The sequence below is a fragment of the Diuraphis noxia genome, unplaced genomic scaffold (genome assembly GCF_037042655.1).
Source record: "Diuraphis noxia isolate RWA-SAM2 unplaced genomic scaffold, SU_Dnox_SAM2 contig0003, whole genome shotgun sequence".
Taxonomy (NCBI): Eukaryota; Metazoa; Arthropoda; class Insecta; order Hemiptera; family Aphididae; genus Diuraphis; species Diuraphis noxia.
The window spans coordinates 34,961,098-34,986,996 of record NW_028301713.1 but is presented as its reverse complement, the minus strand read 5'-3'; the positions used below and the strand labels follow the sequence as shown (position 1 = coordinate 34,986,996).

General features: G+C 28.0%; 1 protein-coding gene across 2 annotated transcripts in view; it reads left to right on the top strand.

The window, feature by feature from the left end:
* Positions 1-25,899, top strand: part of mol (dual oxidase maturation factor 1 mol) — a 69,154-nt gene that overhangs the window by 18,895 nt on the left and 24,360 nt on the right. Inside the window, exons 1-3 of one of the 2 annotated variants that reach the window (XM_089223986.1) lie at positions 13,259-14,032; positions 21,655-21,808; positions 22,346-22,403. In XM_089223986.1, the coding sequence (XP_089080112.1) occupies positions 21,656-21,808; positions 22,346-22,403 (211 nt within the window). In that variant the 5' untranslated portion in view covers positions 13,259-14,032; position 21,655. Of the gene's footprint in view, positions 1-13,258; positions 14,033-21,654; positions 21,809-22,345; positions 22,404-25,899 lie in introns of those variants that run through there. The other variant, XM_089223987.1, reaches the window with a different exon arrangement.

Genomic DNA, 25,899 nt, shown 5'->3' with positions numbered 1-25,899 from the left:
ATACGGGATGTGATTATAATATTAATATACACATAACTGTCATGTCATTCAGCAAAAAGTCAGATTACGACGGATGTTTCGAAGAAAACACAATAGTAGTACCATTGATTATACATTTTGTACTACATATTTTACGCATTATTAACTAGCGACAATACGCGTTGACCAACACGAAACCGCCTACACAACATAGGTAATAATAATATTGTAATTTATAAATAAACATTAATATTACTGACTACTGTTGACGACAACTGTTTTCAGAAATCGAGCGTAATAAATACCGTAGTTTATTATTCGATTAAACGGTAAGCATAACATGAATAAAATAATAACTGTCGAATGTCGATAATTAGCTCTCCGTATCTTTAAACATTTAAACGTAGGTAGGTACACCTATCGTGTCGACCGATATAATATTATTATGTTTCATACAATATAATATAATATGTAAATATTTAGTCGAACGGTGCGTGTTATAAAACGTTTTAAAAGTGTCCACTGTACAATATGATAGTACCCACTTACTAGTTTACTACAATACTACTTTATATAATAGACTGAATAGACATAATAGAGTATAAAACACACGACTTATTATAATCGTTATTAGTTATTAGCAATACAAATATTGGAATATGGCACACACGCGTAGGTGTTGAGGTAGCTTGCGACTGGTACGAGTATAGGTAAAAAGGAATATAAACAAACACTTTTGTAAATAGTTGCTCAACACCAAGTCGGTACTCGTTATAATATCGTTACTATGTCGTATACTACCCATTAGAAAATATAGTTTAACCAACGACTAGATCTGATATTATTTGTTCTATGCCTATATACAATATACATTATACACTGTATTCATACATTTTCCATTATCATAAACAATATAAAATAGAATTTTCAAACGGTAAATCGTAAATGTATATGTAAGATAAATTTAGTGGCCAATGTACTGGTTGTGCGTGTATCAGTACAGAATAAAAGCCATTAATTATTTTAATAAGATCGATATGGCGATATCATGCAAATTCAAAATAATCATTAGGTAGGTACGTAAGTTTTAAAACCTCGACATGGTTCGGGGGTAAAATAAATATTAAATTTGTTACCGTTTCCTCGGGCATATTATAAAAGGTAGATGAATTGTTTTTTAATAATAACTATATAATTTTAGGTTCGAATATCACAACTTGAAATCAAGAGTTGGTAATGTTAATAATGTAATATTGTATTAAACGGCAGAGTGATCAAACTTTTTTTTTTATCAAGATCTACTGAGAAAATATTTTTCCATTGAGTAACAATAAAAATACATACACTGCAGATACAGGCTACAACTATTCGTATTGTTGACAATGGTCACCGGGATTTTTTAGGGTGGCATTTACTGTGGGCGGGTGGGTCAAATTTAAATAATCGTTCTATAATTCTATTATATCGGCCATTTGGTCGCCTTTGGCGATATAGGCCTATTTATATATATATATATATATACCGTATCCAGTAGGTAATAGGCAAATGGTATGTCGTATGTATGTTATAATAATATATATATAACATGACGTATATATATGTCACTGTGTGGTAGTAAAGCGCAAATTTATTTTCTTGTTATGTATTACATTTCACCACGAAGGCGGAATGTTAGCATGGGGGGAGGGCAAATCCAATAGTTATTACTTTACAGTAGAAAATTACATTCTAATGAAATATTAACAATAGGGACAATAACCTGTTACAACCGATGGTAAAAAATATACTATTAGAAATTATTTTAATTTTTGAAGTATTTAATTTAAGGTTTAAATAAAAGTGGGGAATATCCTTGAAAACGGGGATTATCAATTCAATAAGTTAGGTAGTAAGGTATATCATATTAAAAAAAAATACAAGACGTGGATAGGTATAATTATGTCAGCTGAGGCATATCAAAAGAAAATTTTCAAATTACTGCAGTTGTCAATCAGCAGTAAAGTCGATTGTTTTATTATTGCCCGCTGTGCTCGTCCATCACGACTTTCGTTGTCGTGGTTCAGTGATTTTTTTATAATTTTTCAATATACCTACTATATTTTACCATTGTTGATTTGACTTAATTATTATTTGAAAATTCTGTTATGTATTATAAATATGCTTGTTTTACGTGTAACATAAAACTTAGATTTACATAATATATAATATTATAGGAGTTATATAAAACACACTAATCAACCAATAATCCATGTATCTAGGATCTAGGTATTATAAAATTTGTATGCATCGCAAATTCTTTAAAACGATAAATATTTAGCCATTTTACTCATTAAGTTTTTTGTCATGAAAAAATTATCATATTATATTTTTTTAGCTATTTATATTTATTAATTTATTTACAAAAAACAAATAAGCTTGTGCCCACGATTCAACAGATTTCATAGTATTTTACAAAGATGTTGTATGATACACGTCTTGTAGTTATATAAGTAACAAAGTATAGTAAGTACATAGTTCTGTTCCATATAATAATATAGGTATTATAAATTATTTATTTATTTAACTTAGATTTACATCACATTATGAGTTTAATACTATAATTATTTATTTATTTTTATTTTTTTAAATGAGCCTCAACAACAAAGGTTATTGGCCTTTAACATTAATATTTTTTTTCACAAGAGCTATAATTATTGTGCACACTGCTATGCATATAGATTAAGACTTTAATATACTAGTGTCTTATATATGAGAAGTGGACAATTTTTTAATATTGGGCACAACATTTGAATCATTATCCAATATCCATACAGTTTAAAATATAATTTTAAAATTACAATTTTTTTAGATTCACGTAAGTACATAATATAAACATGTTGGATACTATACATATATAGTTACGAATACAACTATCGGTAACTCTTTTCATTTATATAGTGTATTTTATTATTTTGTTTTCGATAAAACGATTAACGTTCGCTTTCAATACAGGACTAATACTAAAATGGGTTTAAGATAATAAAATGTGTAAGCTATTATTATAACTTACCAGATGTATACGTCGCGTGTAGCGTTCCAGCGTTTGACATTGAAAAAAGTCCTTGTGCTATCTATTCATTATATATGTATATATAGTATATACTTATAGTAGTGTGTCGTATATACAATCGAACCAACTTTTATGTCGATAAAAACCTTTATGATATTGTCGTAGTGCCTTTTCTCAATAGGCATTCGACTGATAATTATTCTGACGGTTATTTTATCCTGCGGACTGTGTACCTATATAGAGTGATGTAGACGACTGTGACTGCCTACAGTATTATATATACATAAGTCATACTGCAGTCATTGTTTATACGGTCCAGTGGATAATATTAATACTCGAGTATAAAAAATATGTATTTTTTTTTTCGTTTATAAAATAGATCCATGAACTCGAACATATATAAAATAAAAGCACGAAGGTCGGCAATAAAATAAATATTTTTAAATTCAACTGCATTGTACCTACATACATATACCTATATAATATATTAATATCTAAATTATATAGTCATTATAATACCTACCTATTTGTTCTAAGTATTATAATTATGACACTCGCGTTGGGCGAGTACCAGAGTAATAAGTTGGTATACATAATCACCAATAGCTACCCAATATCTCATGTTATGGTAAGGGAAAAAATTTACACGAAGCGAATATATATATATATATATTATGGAGTTTAAAAAAATAACAAATTTTTATGCATCCATCGTGATGTTTATTGTCTATATAATTTAAACAAAATGTCGTAAACTGCGAAACGTATGCAACTTCTACAGTTCTACGTGAAGTTGTATAATGTTACTAATTATTATTTATAGGTATACGCAGATTATAATACATTTGTTTGCAGAGATTTGTGAGAACTTAGAATAGTGCGTAAAAAAATATTTTGGGTCAGGGTTGAGAACGTCCGAGCGCGCGTTATCAATAATATATACATATATATTTAACCGTTTATCCAATAATTATGTAATGCATCCATTTTTCTTTAAACATCATATATTCATACAAGTCGAATTTACTGTTGGAATATTGATATCTCAACATGACTTGTGTGGAAAAAAAACCTCGTCCAATTATTCTAACACTAATTTGTGCACATAAATAGATGTTGTGTCATTTTTGTGATAAATCGTTTATTTTTCGTCCCCTCGGGCTCCAATAATCGTCGATATTTTACTGTTGGTTATTTTCACCGGCGAATGATGAAGATAATATTACCTAATAAGTAATATTGTATGCATAAAATATTTACGTAGACACGAGTCATTTTATATGCGCTTTTTGCCTGTTCTTAGGTCGCTATCGTTTTCCATCTACATTGATCATATATATAGATAGGTACTTCCGTGATGTTTATAGGAAATTCACTCTGGAAGATATTATAAGAGAAATAATAATCATTTTTAAAAATAATCGAAAGTTATATTATTTATTGATAAGAGATTCCAGATTTATTTTTTAATAAATACTGGACATTTAAAATCACGTCTATAATTGTAATTAAAATGATGGATGTTAATTAATGGAAGGAGGTAAGAGGATAGTCCCTCAAAATGCAAAAGTTAAAATCCGACCATTTAAAGTTGATCTTCACTATGCAGGTCTAGGTTTATACTTAACAGGTGTTTTGAACCTGAAAACATATAAGAATATTGGATATTAAGACCTTTATGTTAATAATTATTAATTAATAAATACGTACTATAAAATTAAATCTTTGATATTTCTTTTATAAATTCTTACTTCTTAGTTAACATTTGGAACCCAAAATTATATTTTAACTCGAAGTAACATTTCATTTTTTTTCCCTTTATAATAAATACAATCAGGCTAATGACCTAGCTGTTGAAGCCTTTAATATTAATAAAAAAATAAATACAATACCAATCGGCAATCAGTATTTAAATTTGAGAGTTTTAAACGAATGAGAAAAACTTAAATTAAAAAAAAAAAATTTTAAATAAACAATAATCGTATTCGTATGGACTATGTTAATTACCTATACGTGATGGATTATTTAAAATATGGGACAAAAGTGTCAATTTGTATCTTTTATCGGGAAACCGAGACGCTTCATTTAAACATAGAACCATCCTGTAAATTACTGAACAATTGGGGATCCTTAGTGTTGTATATTTATTTATTGGTTATATATAAATTATAAGTAGGTATACATAATCACATAGACGTAAAGAGGTGCTCGTAAACTTAAAATGTTTATAAATTTATGTGTACCTACCTATCAGTCCCTTACACCGGCGCATCCGAGTTGGGTCCCTGCAAGTACTAGTGACTAATCGCAGATACTAAACTAGTTGGGTCCCGGATTTTTATAGGTACTACACTAGTTCGGTCCCTGATTTTTATAGTATTACTACACTAGTTTGGTCCTGAATTATTTTAGCTACAACATTAGTACTTGAATATTTTTTGGTAAGTACTACACTATACTAACATTTTCCTTCCCATTTTAACAGACTTAGGACTGCCTATAATCTATTTTGACCACAGGTATGGTTAAAAATGTTTTTTACATTTTTTTTTCTGTTTCTTTTCCATTAAAATATAAGTTATCAGAATTTTATGAAAAATAAATCACTTTTGTGTTAGTAAAAATATTAAAAAATATTAAAATAGTTATATTATATAAATACAAATAAAATAATATTTTTTGAAAAATCACATGTGACATGTGTGTTGGTAAAAATTTATACGACATTAATTTTACAAAATAAAATCGATTGATTATTCCTGCAATTTTTTTATTCATATTGTCATCTATTAAGTTTGTAAAATTAATGTCGTATACATTTTTACCAACACACATGTGATTTTTCAAAAAATATTATTTTATTTGTATTTATATCATATAATTATTTTAACATTTTTAATATTTTTTCATTTACCACCTATATGGCTATATTTGTATTATACATATAGTATGTATTTTTATACTTGGTTTTTAACATTTTTAATATTTTTACCAACACAAAAGTGATTTAATTCTAATAACTTATATTTTAATGGAAAGAAACAAAAAAAAAAAATGTAAAAACATTTTTAACCATACCTGTGGTCAAAATAGATTATAGAAAATCCTAAGTCTGTTAAAATGGGAAGGAAAATGTTAGTATAGTGTAGTACTTACCAAAAAATATTCAAGAACTAATGTTGTAGCTAAAATAATTCAGGACCCAACTAGTGTAGTACCTACAAAACCCGGGACCCAACTAGTGTAGTACCTAAAATAATTCGGGACCCATCTAGTGTAGCAATTTTAAATTTGGGACCCAACTCGGATGCAGCCCCTTACACTAATTCAATATCTATTGTATAATAATAATGCATACCTTATACAAAAAAAAAAAAAATATATATATGCTGCTTAAACCAAAAGCAACATTTAGACCCATGTTCACCCGGGCTTGCTTACATATAATGGATGATTTACCGATTAAAGAATATACTAATATTATTATTTAGATTGAATATTAATCTATTATCTGTTTTATGAAAAACCATTTTTAAGAAATATTATACCATTAGTTGAAAAAATAACTTTGTATCACCACGGATCAATCCTTAAATGGTATGAAAAATCTAAATTATTGAAAAATAATTAAAAATAAATACATTTAAAAATTATAAAAATCTGAATTTGAAAAAATTCTTCAGAAAAGGGAAGTGAGTTGTATGTTCTGCGAATCACCCTATACATCTAGATTTAAAAACGTATAGGTACCTAAACTATTTTTAAATATTGTCATAACAACAAAATGTTTGTATTTTGTGCTCGTTGATTTGTATAATTATACACCTTACAATTATATATAATATAGTCATAATATGTTTTGTATATGACTGTGAATATTTTTTGGCTACATAGTATTTTGTGTTCATCATTCAGATATCGTTAGGACACCCATTTTATTAAAATTTAAAATGATATTTATTTTCTTATTTCTAAATATGGAGGCAATCGTTGTTAAGTATAACTTTTATGCCTACGCGTCGTGCCTAAATCGAGTCATGGCAATTTACGAGTGTAAATGTGCTTTTTGTTTTATTAATGTTTGAAAATGTAATTATTACAGTAACACAAATAGTTTACTCTTTAGTAATAGTACAATAATATCATACTCAACATTATTGTGTTCAGTAAAATAATAATTTTTACGTCTAATATTTTGAGTGTTATACTGACGATGTCCCTCGTTATTGGACTTAATTATAGGTTCATAAAAGTTCTAAATATTAAAACATAAAGACATTTTACTTAAAAAATAATCAATTATTTATAGATCATAATATCGATTCGTATCTTGTATATTTTCTGTTCAAATTAGAATATTTAATCTCTTATAATTATTTTCAATTATTGCTCTATATTTTTTTAAGGCATATAAAACCAGAAGGCATTTGGGGACACTTTAACAGTACAATCAATATTATATAAACCCACGTACAATCGTGAAAAAAATTATCAGTTATAAAAATAAATATATTGTTATTAGTTCTAAAATGTTATCCTGAGTATTGCTAGTTCCAAACTAAATAGTACTACCTATATTAGTAATAAGTCCATAGTATTATGTTATTGAGATTGTAATCACTGCGTATGCATATTATATTTTGTATTTATATACATCCTTGTTAATACATGGACAATAATATGTTTTATAATGAATAAAGATATTTGAGATTTCAGTAAAGGACTATTCATGTTTCAGTATTTTCCGCTTGTACTCGGAGAGTGGTGTAGACATAGATATATATCCTATATAGGTATGATGGCCTTGTTTCTGCCTAATGTTCAGTAGAATTATACCTACACATCTTGTTTCGTCATTTTACGACCTTAATCAAACAATTATATCATTTTCAAATATTAAACAAAAAGTTAATTTAAAAAAAAAAAAAAAATATTAAAAATATTAAGCATTAAAGTTGAGCAACTACGATTCTGCAACCAAATTTAAATTAGTAATGTGGGAATTTTCCATAGGAATATTCTATACCTATTATATATTATATGTATAGGTGCATTTTAAAAATTCATCGAATCTATAATGATAGAAAAATACACATAATGCATCTAAGTACCTATACCTATGTATATAGTATAGGTAGTAGATACATTATAGCATATTAAGCTGGTAATGATGATATACAACTATACGATATATAAAATTATGCTATGAGATAATCTCCATCACATATAGTTTATTGTGTTCTTATTTTTTTAAATAAATACATCATTGACAATTTTTCTAGTATTGACATTTTGCAACGCTAAACTTTTTTTGGATAACATTTTATCATACGAGTTTTTTACAATTTTGGTGATTAGCGTGTTATTTCTCTAAACATAATTTAAGTTTATCGTTTTGGGCGTCAAATGATTTTAAATTGCACCACTACGGCACTCTCAACATCATTGGATTTATAAATATTAACTAAATTCAATAAATTTCGAAATTTCTAATTTGAATTATTTGCAAAATGTTATGAAATATTACGGTAATACGGTTCTAAAGCTTAACATCATTTTCCAATAATGTGTCGATAAAATGCAATACACCGCTTATACATTGTATAATGTTATCATTAATAATGAATATCATTTATAAATTAATAATGATTCATTATAGGTAGTTATTGCGTTAAATTAAAAATAATAATATACAGTACCGTATAGATGACCTGCACTTGTGCCGAGGAAACCGAAATGCCAATATAAAAGTTCCTATTATAACCGTGCAGGTTTTGCATATACCGATGTATATGAACTTTTTAGTCCATGAGTCGAGCTTGGAACGAAAGACATTTTATTTAATACAATATATAATGATGCAATTTTTCTTTGATAATAAATTTTCGGAGTAGTAAATCAGAGCCCGAAAATTTATTGTGGATATGCAAATGCAGTAGTGTGTTATTGGTATACATATAGTACTGTAGTGTTGTATACTTTATATCTGTTGTCTATATTTTATATATGTACCTACAACTTATAAAAGTATAGAAAACGTCAGTAATTTGTAAACAGGTCGCATTGATTTCAAGAAAATTACAAATCGAATTTAATTAAAAATTTAAATTTAAAATTAAGCATCTCACGCGTTTACACGACTTAACCATTTTCTTAAAGATCTATTATATTATTTATTGTTTTTTAAATAGTTTAAATCGGGACTAATTAAAAACAAAATAAATCATCCTCACATAAGATTATATATTGTATTACGACATTAATTGAACTTATAATATCCTTTGTCCTTGTTAGATCTGCAGTGAAGATGTTTGTCTGAACTCTGAAGCAACAAGACACGCCATTCATTTTTTACGTGATGTTCGTATTGCTGTTCGCGAATAATAAATTTTGGGTTTTCACACTTTTACTTTGAGGTTTATTCACGTTCGATGAGTTTATGTATATTATATTATATTGTTAATCATTAATAATTATTACGTGTGGAAATATCATGACTTTAGGTTAATCCGTTAATTTTTTTAGACGCAAACACTGGCAAATATATCTTCATTTACCCAACAATATATAACTAGGTAATAAAAAATAAATTAAATAGTTTATAAGTATTATTAAATGTATACATTTTATTTTTATTTAAAAAAAATCCAGCTACACTATTGGTATCGTTGATTATAATTATAAATAATCAATGTTGATACTAATCTTATATCAATAATATTTTTATTTCATTTTTGTTAGTAATCGAATCATAAATTCCTTAGGTAAATACTAAATATATCATACAGGTATGGTATACTAATAGTATATAATATTCTTTAAAACATTCAGTCACATAATCTATTATAGAATCTACATTACACTAAAGTATGTAAGTAATGGTTAATCCAGTACAATTAGGATAATGTCAGAAATCAGAATAATGTATTGAAATACCTTTATGGTCAGGATTGCATGATAACCAAACATTTTAAGATTTTATATAATGACATTATAACGCGAGTTAAATATTTTATTCATATTGTTGACAATGTATTATATCAATCTTTTTTAATTTGATTTAAGGCGAAACTCCTTGAAAAAATGCATTTATACCATTGCAGGCTTACGTTTCGTTGTTCATACATAGTGTAGAATATTAATGGATAATAATCGTGACCAATTGGCCAAACCGTGTCTCCATTTGAGTCTCTTCTGAACTGAAATCTTTTCACTTCAATGTTTAGGTGATAAATGTATCTTATTTAAAAATACATTCTAGAATTTTTTGGTTTGTATCTCAAGTTGTTCAAGGACAAATTGAAATCGAAAATTGATTTAAAATATAGATACTAGCTATACATGACATATAATACATAAGTATTAGTATTTAGCAATATTTTGATCATAATCATTCATTTTTTAGAATTTACTGACATAATTAATTTTAAATACAAGCTGATACAAATAGGTTCATTGGTGATAATTATTACTTATTAGCGTATAATATATTATACTGGTTAGGTTATAACTATATTAAAAGTGGAATACGAAGACAAAATTAAAACATCAACTTAAAATTCATAAATTTAATGATTAGATTATAACATATAACATATAAAATATATAATTATTATTTGTTTAATTAAAATAATTATATGTATATGATATATTCAAACGATAAACACAAAAATTAAGTATGAATTCGAAATTAAAAAAGAGAAAATACACTCTTTGGTAAATATACTATAATAAAGAAGATAAGTTCATATAATAAATGCGTGGTTACGCGTTATAGAATTCGGATGTATGGATATTCATGATAAAAACATATACTTACATTTATGCAAAACATAATTTTTACACTTATAATATAATTATGAAGATATTACGAAATATTAAATATACGAGCAAAAAAAGAATGAAAATAATATTTTTGGTTCAAAATGAATTTAGGAAAAATGATCTAAACGACAATAACTTCTTTAATCATAAAATCCAAAATACATCAAATATACACCGAAGCGATCAGTAGCCGGTCTCGTCAGCAAAATTAACATTTTCTTTTTGCGAATATTTAACTTACTATTCCGGTAAAATTTCAAACTCAGACCATTGAGATTTTCTTGTTGAATCGTGTAATATTTTAAAGGATATAACATTTATGGTATGTATAAAGCTTAAAGCCGCTGTAAAACTCGGACATTAGAATTTTACTAAAAATATGTGTGACAGTGAACAATTTTTTCATCTATACAATAATACGTTAAAATAAATATGTTAATACCTACCAGATAATAACCGTTTAATGAGCTACGTTTGAAAAGTTGCACACATTAAGTTCAAACCGATAATAAAATACAATATTTTACCAACCATGATTCACCAAACGTGCCCATTACTATTTTATTATTTAATAATCTATTCATTATAATTTTTATTTTTGTAAATTTTAAATGTCTATATACGTAGCTGACCATGTTTTCAAATATTTGAATATTTATTATTTGATACCATTTTGTGATGATATAAAATAATTTTTTAAATTAAATTCCTTTTTTTTAATCAGATGATATTTTTGCAAATATTGACACACCTAAATCAAAATTAAATAGGTACTATTTCTGAGTTATTAATGTGTACTTATGCACTAAGAATAATATTTATAAAGGTTATATATGCATATAAGATATATGTAAAGTATAAAATATATACCTAACCTATGTAATATTCGATATAGTACTATATAGTTAACTTATTTTACGACTCTGATAATTTTTACCATATGATTAGGTAATGTTAATTACTATAATTTTCTAATCATCATATACTTTCATACCTTCTGAACTTTTTATCATATACTATTTTTCTTAAACTTAAAAGTTTAATAAATCAGGAGCTACTTGGCTAAAATTCAAATTATATATACGTATGTTACTTACAGACTATTGTCAAAAGTTAAAATCGGGCCAACCTCAGAAATGCCAGTAGAACGAAATGCTAAAACTTTTAACTTTTAACTTAGAACTTAAAGTTTATATTAATAGCGTTTAAATTTTAGACATCATAGGTGATATTAAATAGCTCGGGCCACCAAAACAATAAATGGACTTATCTAAACTTTAGATACGAATACAACTATAATCAAGTATAATATATCTGCTTGTTAGGAATTCAATTCATCGAAATCCTCGGAAAGCACTATTAGTATTCGAAATATGAAATCAGAAATCTATGTTATCATTAAAAACGCAAATAACGTAAAAAACGATAGCGATAAGAACTTGAAATATATTATACGATGAAATCATCACTTGTTTAAAAAAAAATGTTATGTGGTTATAGTACACAAAAAGAACCTCCTATATATAGAATTAATTTTTAAAAAATGTTTAAAAACACATAGATTTACGGGGAGAATGACTGTATAGTTTATATTGTTAAAAGAATCACCTTGTGCCTAAGCTGCATAAAGCGTATAATCGGCCATAACATTATAAATTATTACTTTACGGAATGCGATCGCCTGTATATAGGTACCTACATACCTAACTATATATAGCTTTCTTATATATATATATATATATATATATAGCAAATAATGTGCAGCTCGGGAGAGACCGCGTCGTTCGGTTTACTTCCTGATGTCAGGCCGGCGCGGCGCGTTTCCTCGTCCGCGTGAAAATAATAATAGGTAGGTACCTACAACATAAATATAAACTATATATAAATAATCATAATAATAATAATAACGACGATGATTGGAATTAATAAATCATTGCTTGTACTCAGATATAAATTATAATGACACGTCGATCGAGTCCGGTCGACCTTGCTCGTATACGCTAACTCAGTCGTTTATAATAATATATATATAATGATATAGCAGTTACGTGTCGCGAACAATAATATTAATAGCGATGATAATAATAATTTAATTCGTATTAAGTCGACCGACGGCGACGAGTTGCAATACTCACGCGGTTCCGGTGAAAGCTCGGAAGTGTATAAGCTGTACAGGTATTAAGCCCCCCCCCTCCGCCAGGGCATAGCGTGCGGGCGGAAAAAAAATTTTCAACAAATAATCGTATCGTATTTTACATTGCTGTTCTTATAATACATTGCTATCGTTATTAGAGGCCGACGCCGGAGACCTTGCGCCGCCTCATCCCACTCTAAAAAAGAACAAACTAAAACATAAAAAAAAATCTATATTATAATATCGTTCCTGAATAACATCAGCCGCGCACATTGTCTCGCCGCGGTCTCGTCCGTCGCCGCCGACGTCGTTTCGTTTAGTATAATAGCCGCTCGCCGACACTATACATTTGCAGTTAATGTCGTTATCACCATCGTTACAGCGCATAATAAGTAGTTGCCGTCGCCATATTATATTGTTGTCGTGAATCGTGATAATAAAGTTATAGTACAATAATAATATAGTGGCGCACGCGACCGGCAAACCGCGTCCGGCAGCCGACGACGACGCCGCATCATCGCCACCAGTATCCGTTCGGTTACCTACCGGTCCGTTCGTACGCGCTCATGATTCGGTAAATCGCGTCCAGACGTCCGCGAGGCTGATACATTTTTTAGGGGAAAATAATTGGAACGATTTTTTTTTTCCCGCCCACGGGGGATAAATATTATAATATTATGTCCCGGTGCCAACAGGACGCGTTCGCAGTGAACCGCAGTGCGGTCGCGTTTATCGTATTATAATATCAGTGCGAATCTTATATTTTGTACTGTGCGTGTTCTCGAAAAAGAAAATTCGAATTCAATTTCGACTCTTCCCAATCAAGTTACCTTTTGTTTCTTTTTCTTTTTTTTTTTTGTGATGTGTGGTTTTGGTTACTATAAGAATATCCGATATTAAGCCGTATACTGATCTCCGGAACGCGTCGCTTCGCATCGCACACGTATATTATAATTACACTATATTATAATATTACTTGTAGAACAAAGTCGTCTCATATATTTCGGGACGAAACTTTTCTACTCACCGAGCACCGACCGCAACAGGTTTGTCATTTATTATGTTTTGTACAACACATGAGTTTTGACGAGTTTTATTTTTGACACATGTATGATAATATTTACAACGACATACGATTAAGTCTCGATATGTTTTTTATAATAGTATATTATAGTTGCCGTTGAAAGAACAACAATTGTATACACAAAAATGAAAAAGATGAGATAAAAAAATAAAAAAAACATTACATATTGAATAAATATTATTTATTTGATTTTAAATTGTAATTTAAATAAATGAAACACCCAAAAAGTATCACGTTAATACACTTATACTTGCAAATGATTAATGCATATATAAATTAAATAATATTGTCAATTACATTACTTTTCGATAGATGACACTGTTATTATTATGTGACAGGACATAATTGCATGTTTAAATTTAACCGCATCATGGCACGATCTAGGCAAACATCTTTTTTACCACCCTTTTCAAAAGTTAAGTATTTTCGTATATATGTCACTATAGTCTACTAATAAGTAAATATGATTGGTAAAAATCAAATAATAATGTTTCATTTAATCATTTTGATAATTACCTAAAAACGAAGAAGATACAATATTTATTAAAAACTATTAAAACTTTTATAAATATTATATCATCAGTCACACTACAACCAAATAATATATATTTTCATTAGATTCTTATTTTCAAACAGAAAATTCAAGTAATTTTGAAATAATTTGTATACGTCGTTTATTTAAGTTCTGTATAGGTGTATCAATTAAATTGCTTAAATAAAAAATTGAAAATATAATTAACGCATATTATGTATTATGCAATTAATTACCAAGAAAATATTTTTGATTTTGTAATATTGTGTAAAATTGTCTATATGATACTTGGTTTTTAATTTATGAATCGTGATGTTAGATACTTAGATGCTATTAAAATTAACCTAGTTTGACATCTTGAAAAATATTTAAATTCCTATTAAAATATTTTAGATTTAATTAATTATTTTAATATTATCTATTTATACAGAAATTTATATATTTTTAATAGGTAATTATGTTTAATACATAGGTACTTAATTTTTTTTTAAAATTACGATCTAAATTCTATTATACAATATAATTCATATTTTTCATAATATCATTAAAAATTTTAATATATCATAATTTATATTTAATACTATACAATAACTAGTTAAATGCTTATATAAGAAGGTGCGATAATATCAAAATCTGCAACGTTGTTATGATGACTTGACGCAGTTCTACAATAATTACCCTAACTATATCTTAGAAAAACTAATGATACAAAATGGAAGGTGCTGGACGTGTTGGTATATTACAATATAAGTTATTAGAGCTTTTTCAATTTTGATAACATAATATATTCAATTAAAAAAAAATAAGATATAGTTTTTAACTTATGGTAGGTAATTAACTTGACTAATAAAACTTGCAGGTTAAAATAATATGCAATAATTAATAGACGTTATCATTTTATATTTTATACTTATAATCATTAGTTTTGTTCTAGGACAGGGATAATATCGCAATGATTCATTTTTATTTAATTGTCTTAAAGATTTAAAACAATTATTTAAAATATGTTAATTATTATATTACTGAGTGATTGGCACCGTAACGCACCGTTGCGCCGCATCGCATCTAAAATCGTTAATTTCGTTTGATTCGTTACGAAAAACCACTTCAGGTATCTAAGTGACTAAATGTATAACTCAAACGTATCGTGCATGCAGAATCCGTGTCCGGGTCTTAAACTAATAAAATTGTTGAGATGGAAAATATTGGAAATTAAATCACGGTCCAATATTTTACGTAGGTATTTAAATACCTATGTATAAAAAATCACCTGCCCGCGGGCTAAAACTTATTTATATAGTTACGATAAACTGATTTTGGGACGCTACGAATTTATTCCGGTTATGATTATAAAATATTATATACCATTATATTGGTTCGATAATCGTGTTATGTTTCAACAATTAAATTATTGTTCGACGCTGTCATTATGTAATAAAAATAATATTAGGTACCTTTCATTCGGAGAGTTTTACCGAAAGTACTTTTATTCCATCAATTTTTTTGTAAGACTGTTAATTAAACTTGTATTAAGATTAAAGATAAAAGATTAAAGACCCATGGCCATAATATATACAGCGTTGTTTAAATTTTTAAATTGTTATACGAGTGAACCTATTATACTATACAGCATGGAAGCGTCTTATAATATATTATGTAAACAAAATGATGTACATTTCATAACTTTACAATTAATAATTACTATCAAATATTATCTAATGTATTGAAAATCATCCCTACCAATTTATTTGTTGCTTTGCCTTGTTTACAACTTTAAGTCATAATTGTTCATATTGCAAAGATAGGCACTAAATATACGTGCAAATCACGGGTATGATGTTAAGTTAAGGGTGCTTAAAATCAAAATTAGTATCCCATATTAAATATAATAATTTATACGAGTATCATGTTATATTACAGTTGTGGTGAACCCACGCCACGCGTGCCAAAAGTGGCACGTTCGTCAAATATCAATGGCACGCGGAAAGTTAAAAATTGAGAAAAATTATGCTTTTCTTAAAATTTTGTTTGAAAAAAAATTCAAATGAATAAATAATAACATTTTAAAAGTCATAATATTCCTATATTATGTAAAAATAATTATGTTACTATATTATCATTATATTAATTATGCTTTATTTAGTCTTTACAAACTTTGGATAAGAGAAAAATTGCCAAACCCTTGATTCCAAAAATTTGGCACTAGATCCAAAAACCGTTAGCCACCCCTGTTATATTATATATTCAATATTCATATCATTTTTAATACTTTGAATTCTTAAAATATTTTCAAAAATAAGTACCCATGTCACATTAAATGTATTTATTGATTTATGTTTTATGTAGATATACAGACTTTTTTTTAAATGATAGTTTGTTTAAATGCACATTAATTATTATTACATTATAATTTATAAATTGTTGACCTTAAACTTCTTGTATGCCAATGGGCAATGGTCATATACGTTAAGGCTTATTTATTTAAAAAAAAATTATAATTTATAGTAACATTTTCTACATATTTAATCCAATAATTATGTTCTTTCTTATTATTATATTTGTTTTAAAGATTTTTAGTTTATTTGTGACTTTTGGTGAGTGTGAGGGACTTAGCCCCTTACGTGTCGCTGATAAGTTGATTTTGGAGGGATTTGAGCACCCCCTAGCTGCGAGTATTAAGTATAGATTTGTGCCTATGGGTACCTTACTATTTGTATATACAATTATTACGTTTTTATAATCATACGCATTTATATATTTTATTTATAAATACTTAGGTACTGTTTTGGACAGAACATTTTTTTTTTGATAAATCTTGATTGGTATAGGTACTAGATATATTATTTCCTCAGAGTTGTCACGGAAATCCTCTAGTAACAGCTGGCGAATGTCTCTAATAGTTTTTTGAGTTAGGAATTTACACGATTAAGCGCAATTTTGTGTCATTATTTTTTTCGATGGTTGAGCAACGCATACCAGCTAGTGCATACCATTATAGGTCATTGAGTCATACGAATATGACATTCGCCTTGGTGTTCGGAGCATTCTGTTCAGAAGTCTAAGTGAAGTGAACGTGTGAAATACACAAATCTAATATATAAATAAGATAACAAGATTTTAGTGCATTTTTTATTTTTTTTAAAAAACAACAAAAGTTCAAGTCTGAAATTTTTTTTTAACTTACAGAAAGTATATTATTAAATCCATGGTCACATTTTACGATGTAAATACATAAATGTTCGATCAAAGAGTAGCAAAATATTAGTAAAGCATTATTTGTAGTTTAATTTGGTTCACTCAAAATTATCAATATTCTAATATATGGTTAATTTTATTATTTTTGATTGAGTTCGATCAAACAAATACGTGTCAACATAAGTGGTATTGATACTTCGGCAAGTTAAAAAGCAAATATTGTTAATCATGTTATTTGACTTAACAAGAGCGTGAAAAATAAACATTTCCAATTTTGGAATACCAAAACAAATACTAACAGTGAAAGGATTTTACACATGTGCATATCTTTATTATCAAACTTATTTTATTTTTCACAACGTTGCAATTCAAATAGCTATTAATTGTAGGTACTCGTTTAAATATTATAAAATTAAATGCATTATTGAGCATAAAAAATATATGACTATTCTATATTTTTAAGTACAGTGGCGTAGTCTACAGGATTATGAAATTACGGAGGGGGTTAAGGATAATATAACCAAGTTTTTTTTATAGTTTTCGTCTATAAATAATTAATTTATCAGAGAGAAAATGTAGATGGTGGGAGTATGCCACTGCGTACATACATACATTGAGTGAAAATTAATTCATTATGCTGATTGTCGGAAATAATATAAGTACTTAAACATAATAATATATAATAAAATACCTAATATTCGATGATCAACTGCTATACTAAAAATTATTTTATTAATTTACTTATACACCATATCATCGCCACTGAATGTCAAATATTCTATCAATTATTAGATCAAATTTATGTGTAATATGTTTATATTGTGTTCATTAAACTATAACAATTTTTAACTGTATAATGTACATATATTATAATATCATAGAATATTAGAATGTGATGGCATTATTACTTACGTTGGTTGAAATAAATTATGTTATTAAATTGATTTCAGATGTATTAACCTGACCTAGGATAAAGATAATTATAATTTTATTATTTTTCATATGTTTGATTCAAATAATCAAAGATGTTAGAATTTAAAACTTCAAAGAAAAATATAAATTTAAATTCAGTGTAAATATAACATTTAAATATTTTTCAAATTAATCATTTATGGGCATTGTTATGTTATTAATTATTACAACTCATATACGATACGTATAAGTCTTACTATTTATTTCTCAATAATGCTGTCTTACAAATGAGTTTTGATTGTATACAGCGAAATTTCTATTTAACGACATGTTCTGTTTAACTGAATATTTTTGTGAATCAAACCTGATTAAAATCAAAATGATTTAATTATACTTAACGAGTTATTCTATAATACGGTTTTTTATTTATCTATATTTTTCAATCGAATTGCTAAACGCGTTTCTACATATTAATGTTACTCGTTACTCAACATGAAAAACGAATAATCATGGAACACTATACTTGTATATTTTGTTAAATACATATTGTGTACTTAAATAAATAAGTTAATTGTTATTTTTGCCACTATTAAGACAATCGATCAATTCAAAACTGTTTTTGGAGAAAAATACAAGCCTAGGGAGGGGCCCTCCAGATAATATCTAGAAAATACTTAACTGATAAGTTATAATTTGTCTATATATAACCATCGAAAGATAATTGGCCTAGTAGCGCACTATAGGGTATAGCACTTACATAACACACACACACACACACACACACACACACACACACACACACACACACACACACACACACACACACACACACACACACACACACACACACACACACACACACACACACACACACACACACACACACACACACACACACACACACACACACACACACACACACACACACACACACACACACACACACACACACACACACACACACACACACACACACACACACACACACACACACACACACACACACACACACACACACACACACACACACACACACACACACACACACACACACACACACACACACACACACACACACACACACACACACACACACACACACACACACACACACACACACACACACACACACACACACACACACACACACACACACACACACACACACACACACACACACACACACACACACACACACACACACACACACACACACACACACACACACAAATAGTATACGTCTTAAAATAGATCCGTTCAATAGAAATCACGATTTTTTGTTTTCCTAACGTTCAAGAGTTACTTAAACAGTTAGACCATACATATATATTTTATTATATTCACTTTTTGTACGTAATGTGTACATAATGCAGACGGTTGCATGTGGTGTAAACAAATAGAGTTAGCCTTCTATAACTTCATAGTCTTAGAATATTTCCTGTTGAAAAAAAAATGCAGTAACAATAATATAGGTAATAAATATTAATAAATATCAATAGTAATATGCAAACGATTTGTCGCCGCATTGTCGCGGACAAAAGAACTGGAGCAAAAAAAGTTGTGCAGGCAAAGATCAACTTTGACACGGTAGCAGCCAGCCCGAGCACAAAAGCCACTTTATCCCGACCTTGGTCACACCCAGGACTAGTTTATGCGGATCTGCTGGTCAAAATTAATATGCCATAACTATGATGTTGAATTTCCAGCTGCATTTTACCGAATTCCCCGATGAACGTTTTTGCGCTACGTTAATTTTGGCCGTGACCATAATGCCTACTTATCTGAAACACAAAACACAACTATACGCAGTACAATGTCGCTGTGGTTGAAAATAATCGACATTGATTATTGAGATATCGACGAGATGTAAATTTTACCATCTACATTATGACTAGCTAAATCTTGTTTATTTAATAGAAACCACGATTTCAATGACGACAAAAGAATTATTGTTGCGTGTTTTTTTATATATATTTACATTTTTCACGGATCTATGAATTTATAATAATATAACATAACTGTCGTCATTATATGTATACGTCATAGTGTATTTAAAGTAAAACCTTTAACGACGACAACGTTCCTGCATGTGCGTTTTTATACATTTTTTTTTATGCATAACAAATCAAATATTACTGTCGGATGTCAGAACAACCTATTTATTTTTGATATTTTCAACAGAAGAGTGAATTTTCCTGTTTATACAATTTAAATGTAATAATATTATCCGGACCAGTTATGAGTGTTTTAAATTTCAAACACAAATTTTAAAACTAAATATCAAAAAAGAGGGAGTCTTATTTAATTTGATAATTAATCAAAAAACTCAGAGTTAAAAAATTTATTCTAAACATTTTACGTTTATGGAAATCAGAAAAAATCATGGTTAGGTGTAGGTTCTATAAATCATTAATTTGTATTTTCTGTAACGATTTTGTAATTTAATTTATAGTAGCAGTCAATACTATTAATACTATGCCATACGCGTATAGTATAATATATTAATTTAATATATAATATTATTTCCTTTTAAGTTTTAACACATATTAAGATTTAGGTACTTAAAATTTAAATAGAATGAACATATTATGTGGTAACTGGTAATACATATACCTACTGATCTTTTGCACATTTTTTTTTTTAACAGTTACATAATTGTAAATGAGTATATTTTTAAAATATTATCGTAGTTAGTTGAGAATGTTATGCGCTGGCATACATAAAACAGGATGAACTTCCTTGTTCAATGAATTTTTACTCAATAATCTATATAGATAATGCATGTTAGTAATGCCAGTGTGTTGTTATCTGTGTGATTAATTTGTGACCAGAGAATTTCTGATAAGTTTTAAATGAGATAGGTACTCAAATTAACAAGAGTTAAATTATGATTATAAACATACGTAAATTCTGATTTTAAATTGTATATATTTTTTGTTTTACAGAATGAAGTGGCTCAGGAGTGATGGAGGACCTATGTTCTATGGTTATAGCAACCGTACACCGGTCACAGGTGATGTACAAATGATTACGACCTGTCTGGTTTTCGGTACGATTTTCACAGCATTTCTTATCATTTTCCCGGGAGTTCGTAAAGAAGTAAGTAAATCTGAATTCATTTTTGTATTACGTTTTTACACTTTTATCATTAAACGTTATAAAACATTAATAGTTAGTTTCATCATCATCATTTTTAAGTTTTATTAGAAAGTCTCACATTATTATACTCGACTAAATATTGTAGTTTAACTTTCAATTTTATTTAATTTATTGTTCAAAACTTGAAAAAAGACATAATATTATTGTCTTTATGAAAACTTAACAAATTTCGTTAACTTTAATAAATTCTCTTTTTGATATATATATATTATTCAATTATTCATATTAATAACTATTTCAATTTTTTAAACAACGATTGAATAATAATTTACAAAAGACGAATAAGAAACCATATTTTATTTTTGGGAGAACACCGCAAATATTGTAACACTTTGTTTGGCTGCATGTATGTAATGCAATGTAATATGCTCCTACAGTCACGTCTTATTTCTTCCGGAATGAAAGTTTAAACCTTGTCAAATAAATACCTACTCTTACACGCCTACCAAGTAGATGGTAATGAATTTTTTTTTTCAGAGGTTCACCACCTTCACAACTGTCACCTTGAGTCTGTTCGTCGGAAACGTCATATTGTGTAAGTTTTCATTTTTGACAATGTTTTGATTAATTAATTTAGTATACATAAATGCATTAATATTATACAAGCTTCTAATTATTAGTTATTGTTCATCGTTTATTCTAGTTATTCTATCCCCCGTAATAATTATGTAATGATATCCTAAACGATAATATTAAAAAAGGAATCGAAAATCAAAATGAGCTTGCGTCGCCGCGGGTTAGGGATATACCGACATCCTGGTGGTAATATAAAAGGTCAGCGCCGATAATGTGGCCGTTAATGACGACTATATAGATAAATAGATGTATGTGATTCATGCTGTAATGTTAAAAAAATAACGCCAAGTGTATGTATAACTTAAACGCGAGCAAATTGAAACAAGTACCCTCTTATTACTCGTATATAAATCAGAATAACGATACTCCGCGCATAGGCGTATAGGTACAACTGTACAAGAATCCAATTATCTATATCAGATTTCGGGGTGCACGAACTTCGGTAGGTAATCGTTTTGGTTTACATATTCGATCGAGTGTATAATATATATGTTTTATAATATAATAACAGTCACTCATGACTAGACCAAATACGTTATAGAAACTATGTATATACATAGTTAAGTGTATAATATATAGTGTTTACACATCAGTTGCAATTCACGGATCTTGACCATGAAAACACGATCATTCAGCCTTGTCGCATTTACTGCAGATTGCCTTAGGCGTTTACTAAAAAAAAAAATACCGCATTAATTATGTAGGTACTCGGCGACGACCGATAAAATTATGTTGATTTTGCATACCTAGTTATAATTTTTAATTTTAAATTGATCTCTATAATATTGTATTTCAGAAAATTGGTTAAAAATAATTTCGTAATATTGCAAAAAAAAAAACGACATTATTAATTAATTTACATGATGTATATAATGTATAGAAATATACACTCAATAATTGGTATTTTGTCGTTCATGTATTCTAAATGTAGTTAGCAGACATTAAATAAGCAATATGTTTGCCGACAGAATGAAGCATAGTGGTGTAATAAAGTCAAATCGGTCAAGATGTTATAATGATATGTGAAACGTTTTAATTTTGCAAGTACGTTATTAAATATTTCAATGTAGATATATTTTATTTTATTTTATGTCTCATATTCGAACCCGTAAACCAGTCGTCTTAACGTAGAATTATTATTTTCAAACATAAACCTTGAACTTGATAACTTCTCAAAAAATGTCTAATTACATAGTAATGTCAAAAAAATGGAATAATCTGTATATGATCCGTATAATAATTTCAAGTTTAAATCAGATGAACATTATTATCGTATAATTGTATATGACATGTATAATACATGTGTCGTTTTTTGGAAAATTACACTTATTTATTTTTCCATTGACTTCATTTTCGAAATCATAAAACTTAACTAGGGTAGAAAAACAGCCACGGGCAAAAAATGTCTCATTCGTCTATAATTTGTGGATGCGTTGGTTTTTCCCATTGGTTAAAATTCATTTATTTTCAGCATTTAAACTTTAAACAGATAAAATGGCCGTGACAAAATATAATGATCCACTGATTACAAGTTGATAGGATATCTGTAAACAAATATTTTTTATTTCTGATTGACGATAACTGTTTATTGAAGGACTACTTTTATTGTTTTATCTTAACGACTTAAATGTCTCACACTTGAGAAATATTAAATTATTTACACTTATGTTAACATAATTTATATTTTATATGTTATGATACATCGAGTTAAATATAATTAAAATCATTCTAGAAAATTATACGAAAATAAAATAAACCACTGAAATCGAATGAAAAATGAAAAAAAAATACTTATTTAATTTAAAAATGTAATAAAACACGTTTAAAAGCTTACTAAGCAGTGAATTACAGCATTTAAAAAAAAGATGCAAATGCAGTCACTGCCCTGATTATAATAAGATATTATAATACAAATACGATTTATCACTGAATATTATTCTTTCAACTATATGTTCTAAAACCGTTAGTTTTAGTTGTTATTGTATTAAATTGATGATATGAATTATTAGTAGATACTAGATGTTATGTAGTGATGAGCCTAAATTTATTGTTACCCATATTAGTAGCTACTGGTAGAAGTGATATCGTTGGTTGTTATTCCTAAATATCAAGAATACGCCACTCCATTGATATTTATGATATAAGGATGGCCTATCTATTTTATATTATCTATGTATATAGTTCGAATCTTTTAAATTATAACGTTTCCATAATTTCTATTATACGTAAATATAACACTGTCAAATTTAAACTTTTTATCGTTGCTACTGTTTTTTTTTATATGCAGTAATAGCCGAATGAACGCGTGAATATACCTTGTCTAATCATTAGGCAAACCATATAATAATATCTTTGGGCGTTTGCTTTATATATTATGTGTATGAGTGTATGTATGTTTATAATATTTATATATGTGATTATTCATCCGGTATTAACCACAATTATCGTTACTAAAAGTCAAGGAAACTTCAGTTCGACCACCTTGACAATCCGGATATGTTAGACCGATCTTTGTACTTCCTATTCGGCGTTTAAGCAACAACATTTGAACACTAATGCAACATACCTACGTATAATATTATGTACTAATAACGCATTCCTCGACTACGCCAAAACCATTATTCAACCTTGCCCAAAGTGCGCAATCGTTGATTCACATAAACACATTATACAATATTTATATATATCTGCCACCGACCTTCTCGATCGTCGATCGCACAAAATATCACGTTGATATTATTACTTATTTATAATTTAAAATATGATAAAGCGTATCATATAAATATTAAACTACGTGGACTTTAGACGTACGACATGATTTTTGTTGGAGTTTTTCCTGAAAAATCTTTACGATTTTATCATTAGAGAATAAACTATATATATTTTTAGAGTTATGGGAAAATGTGCGATTGTCGTAGAACATTGTTGGTCCTCGACCTTTGGTCATTATTTCCGCTTCAAAGTGACGTTTTCACTAGTTCTTACGAAAAAATAAAATAAATAAAAATGATTATTCTGGTTATGCGTTTACTATTCATAACAAGTGGATTCTGGTTTGGTTCATTAGTCATTTGGCCTAGCACTATTAATTTTGTCCCATTCATTTGTCAAATTATATTTTCTTCTGTCATATTGTCCGATTTGTCCTTCGCAAACATACTAAACTCACTAAAGTAAAAGAAACGGCTGATATCTTATTGAGAACAAATGTTCAATAATCTATATTTGAAAATCGCATATAACAGATTTGTTAATATAATTTCTATTACCTTCAAGTTTGACGAAAATTCGCGAATGTTATAATATTATATTTGTGTTCGAAGGACTTTTATGAAATCAATATCTTAAATCTGAACAAGTGTTATCATTTAAGTGTTCTTAAGTTTAAAAGTACATAATATTCTATTTAACATTACTGCAAGTCTATGAAGAAACTTAAATGTCTATTATTATTG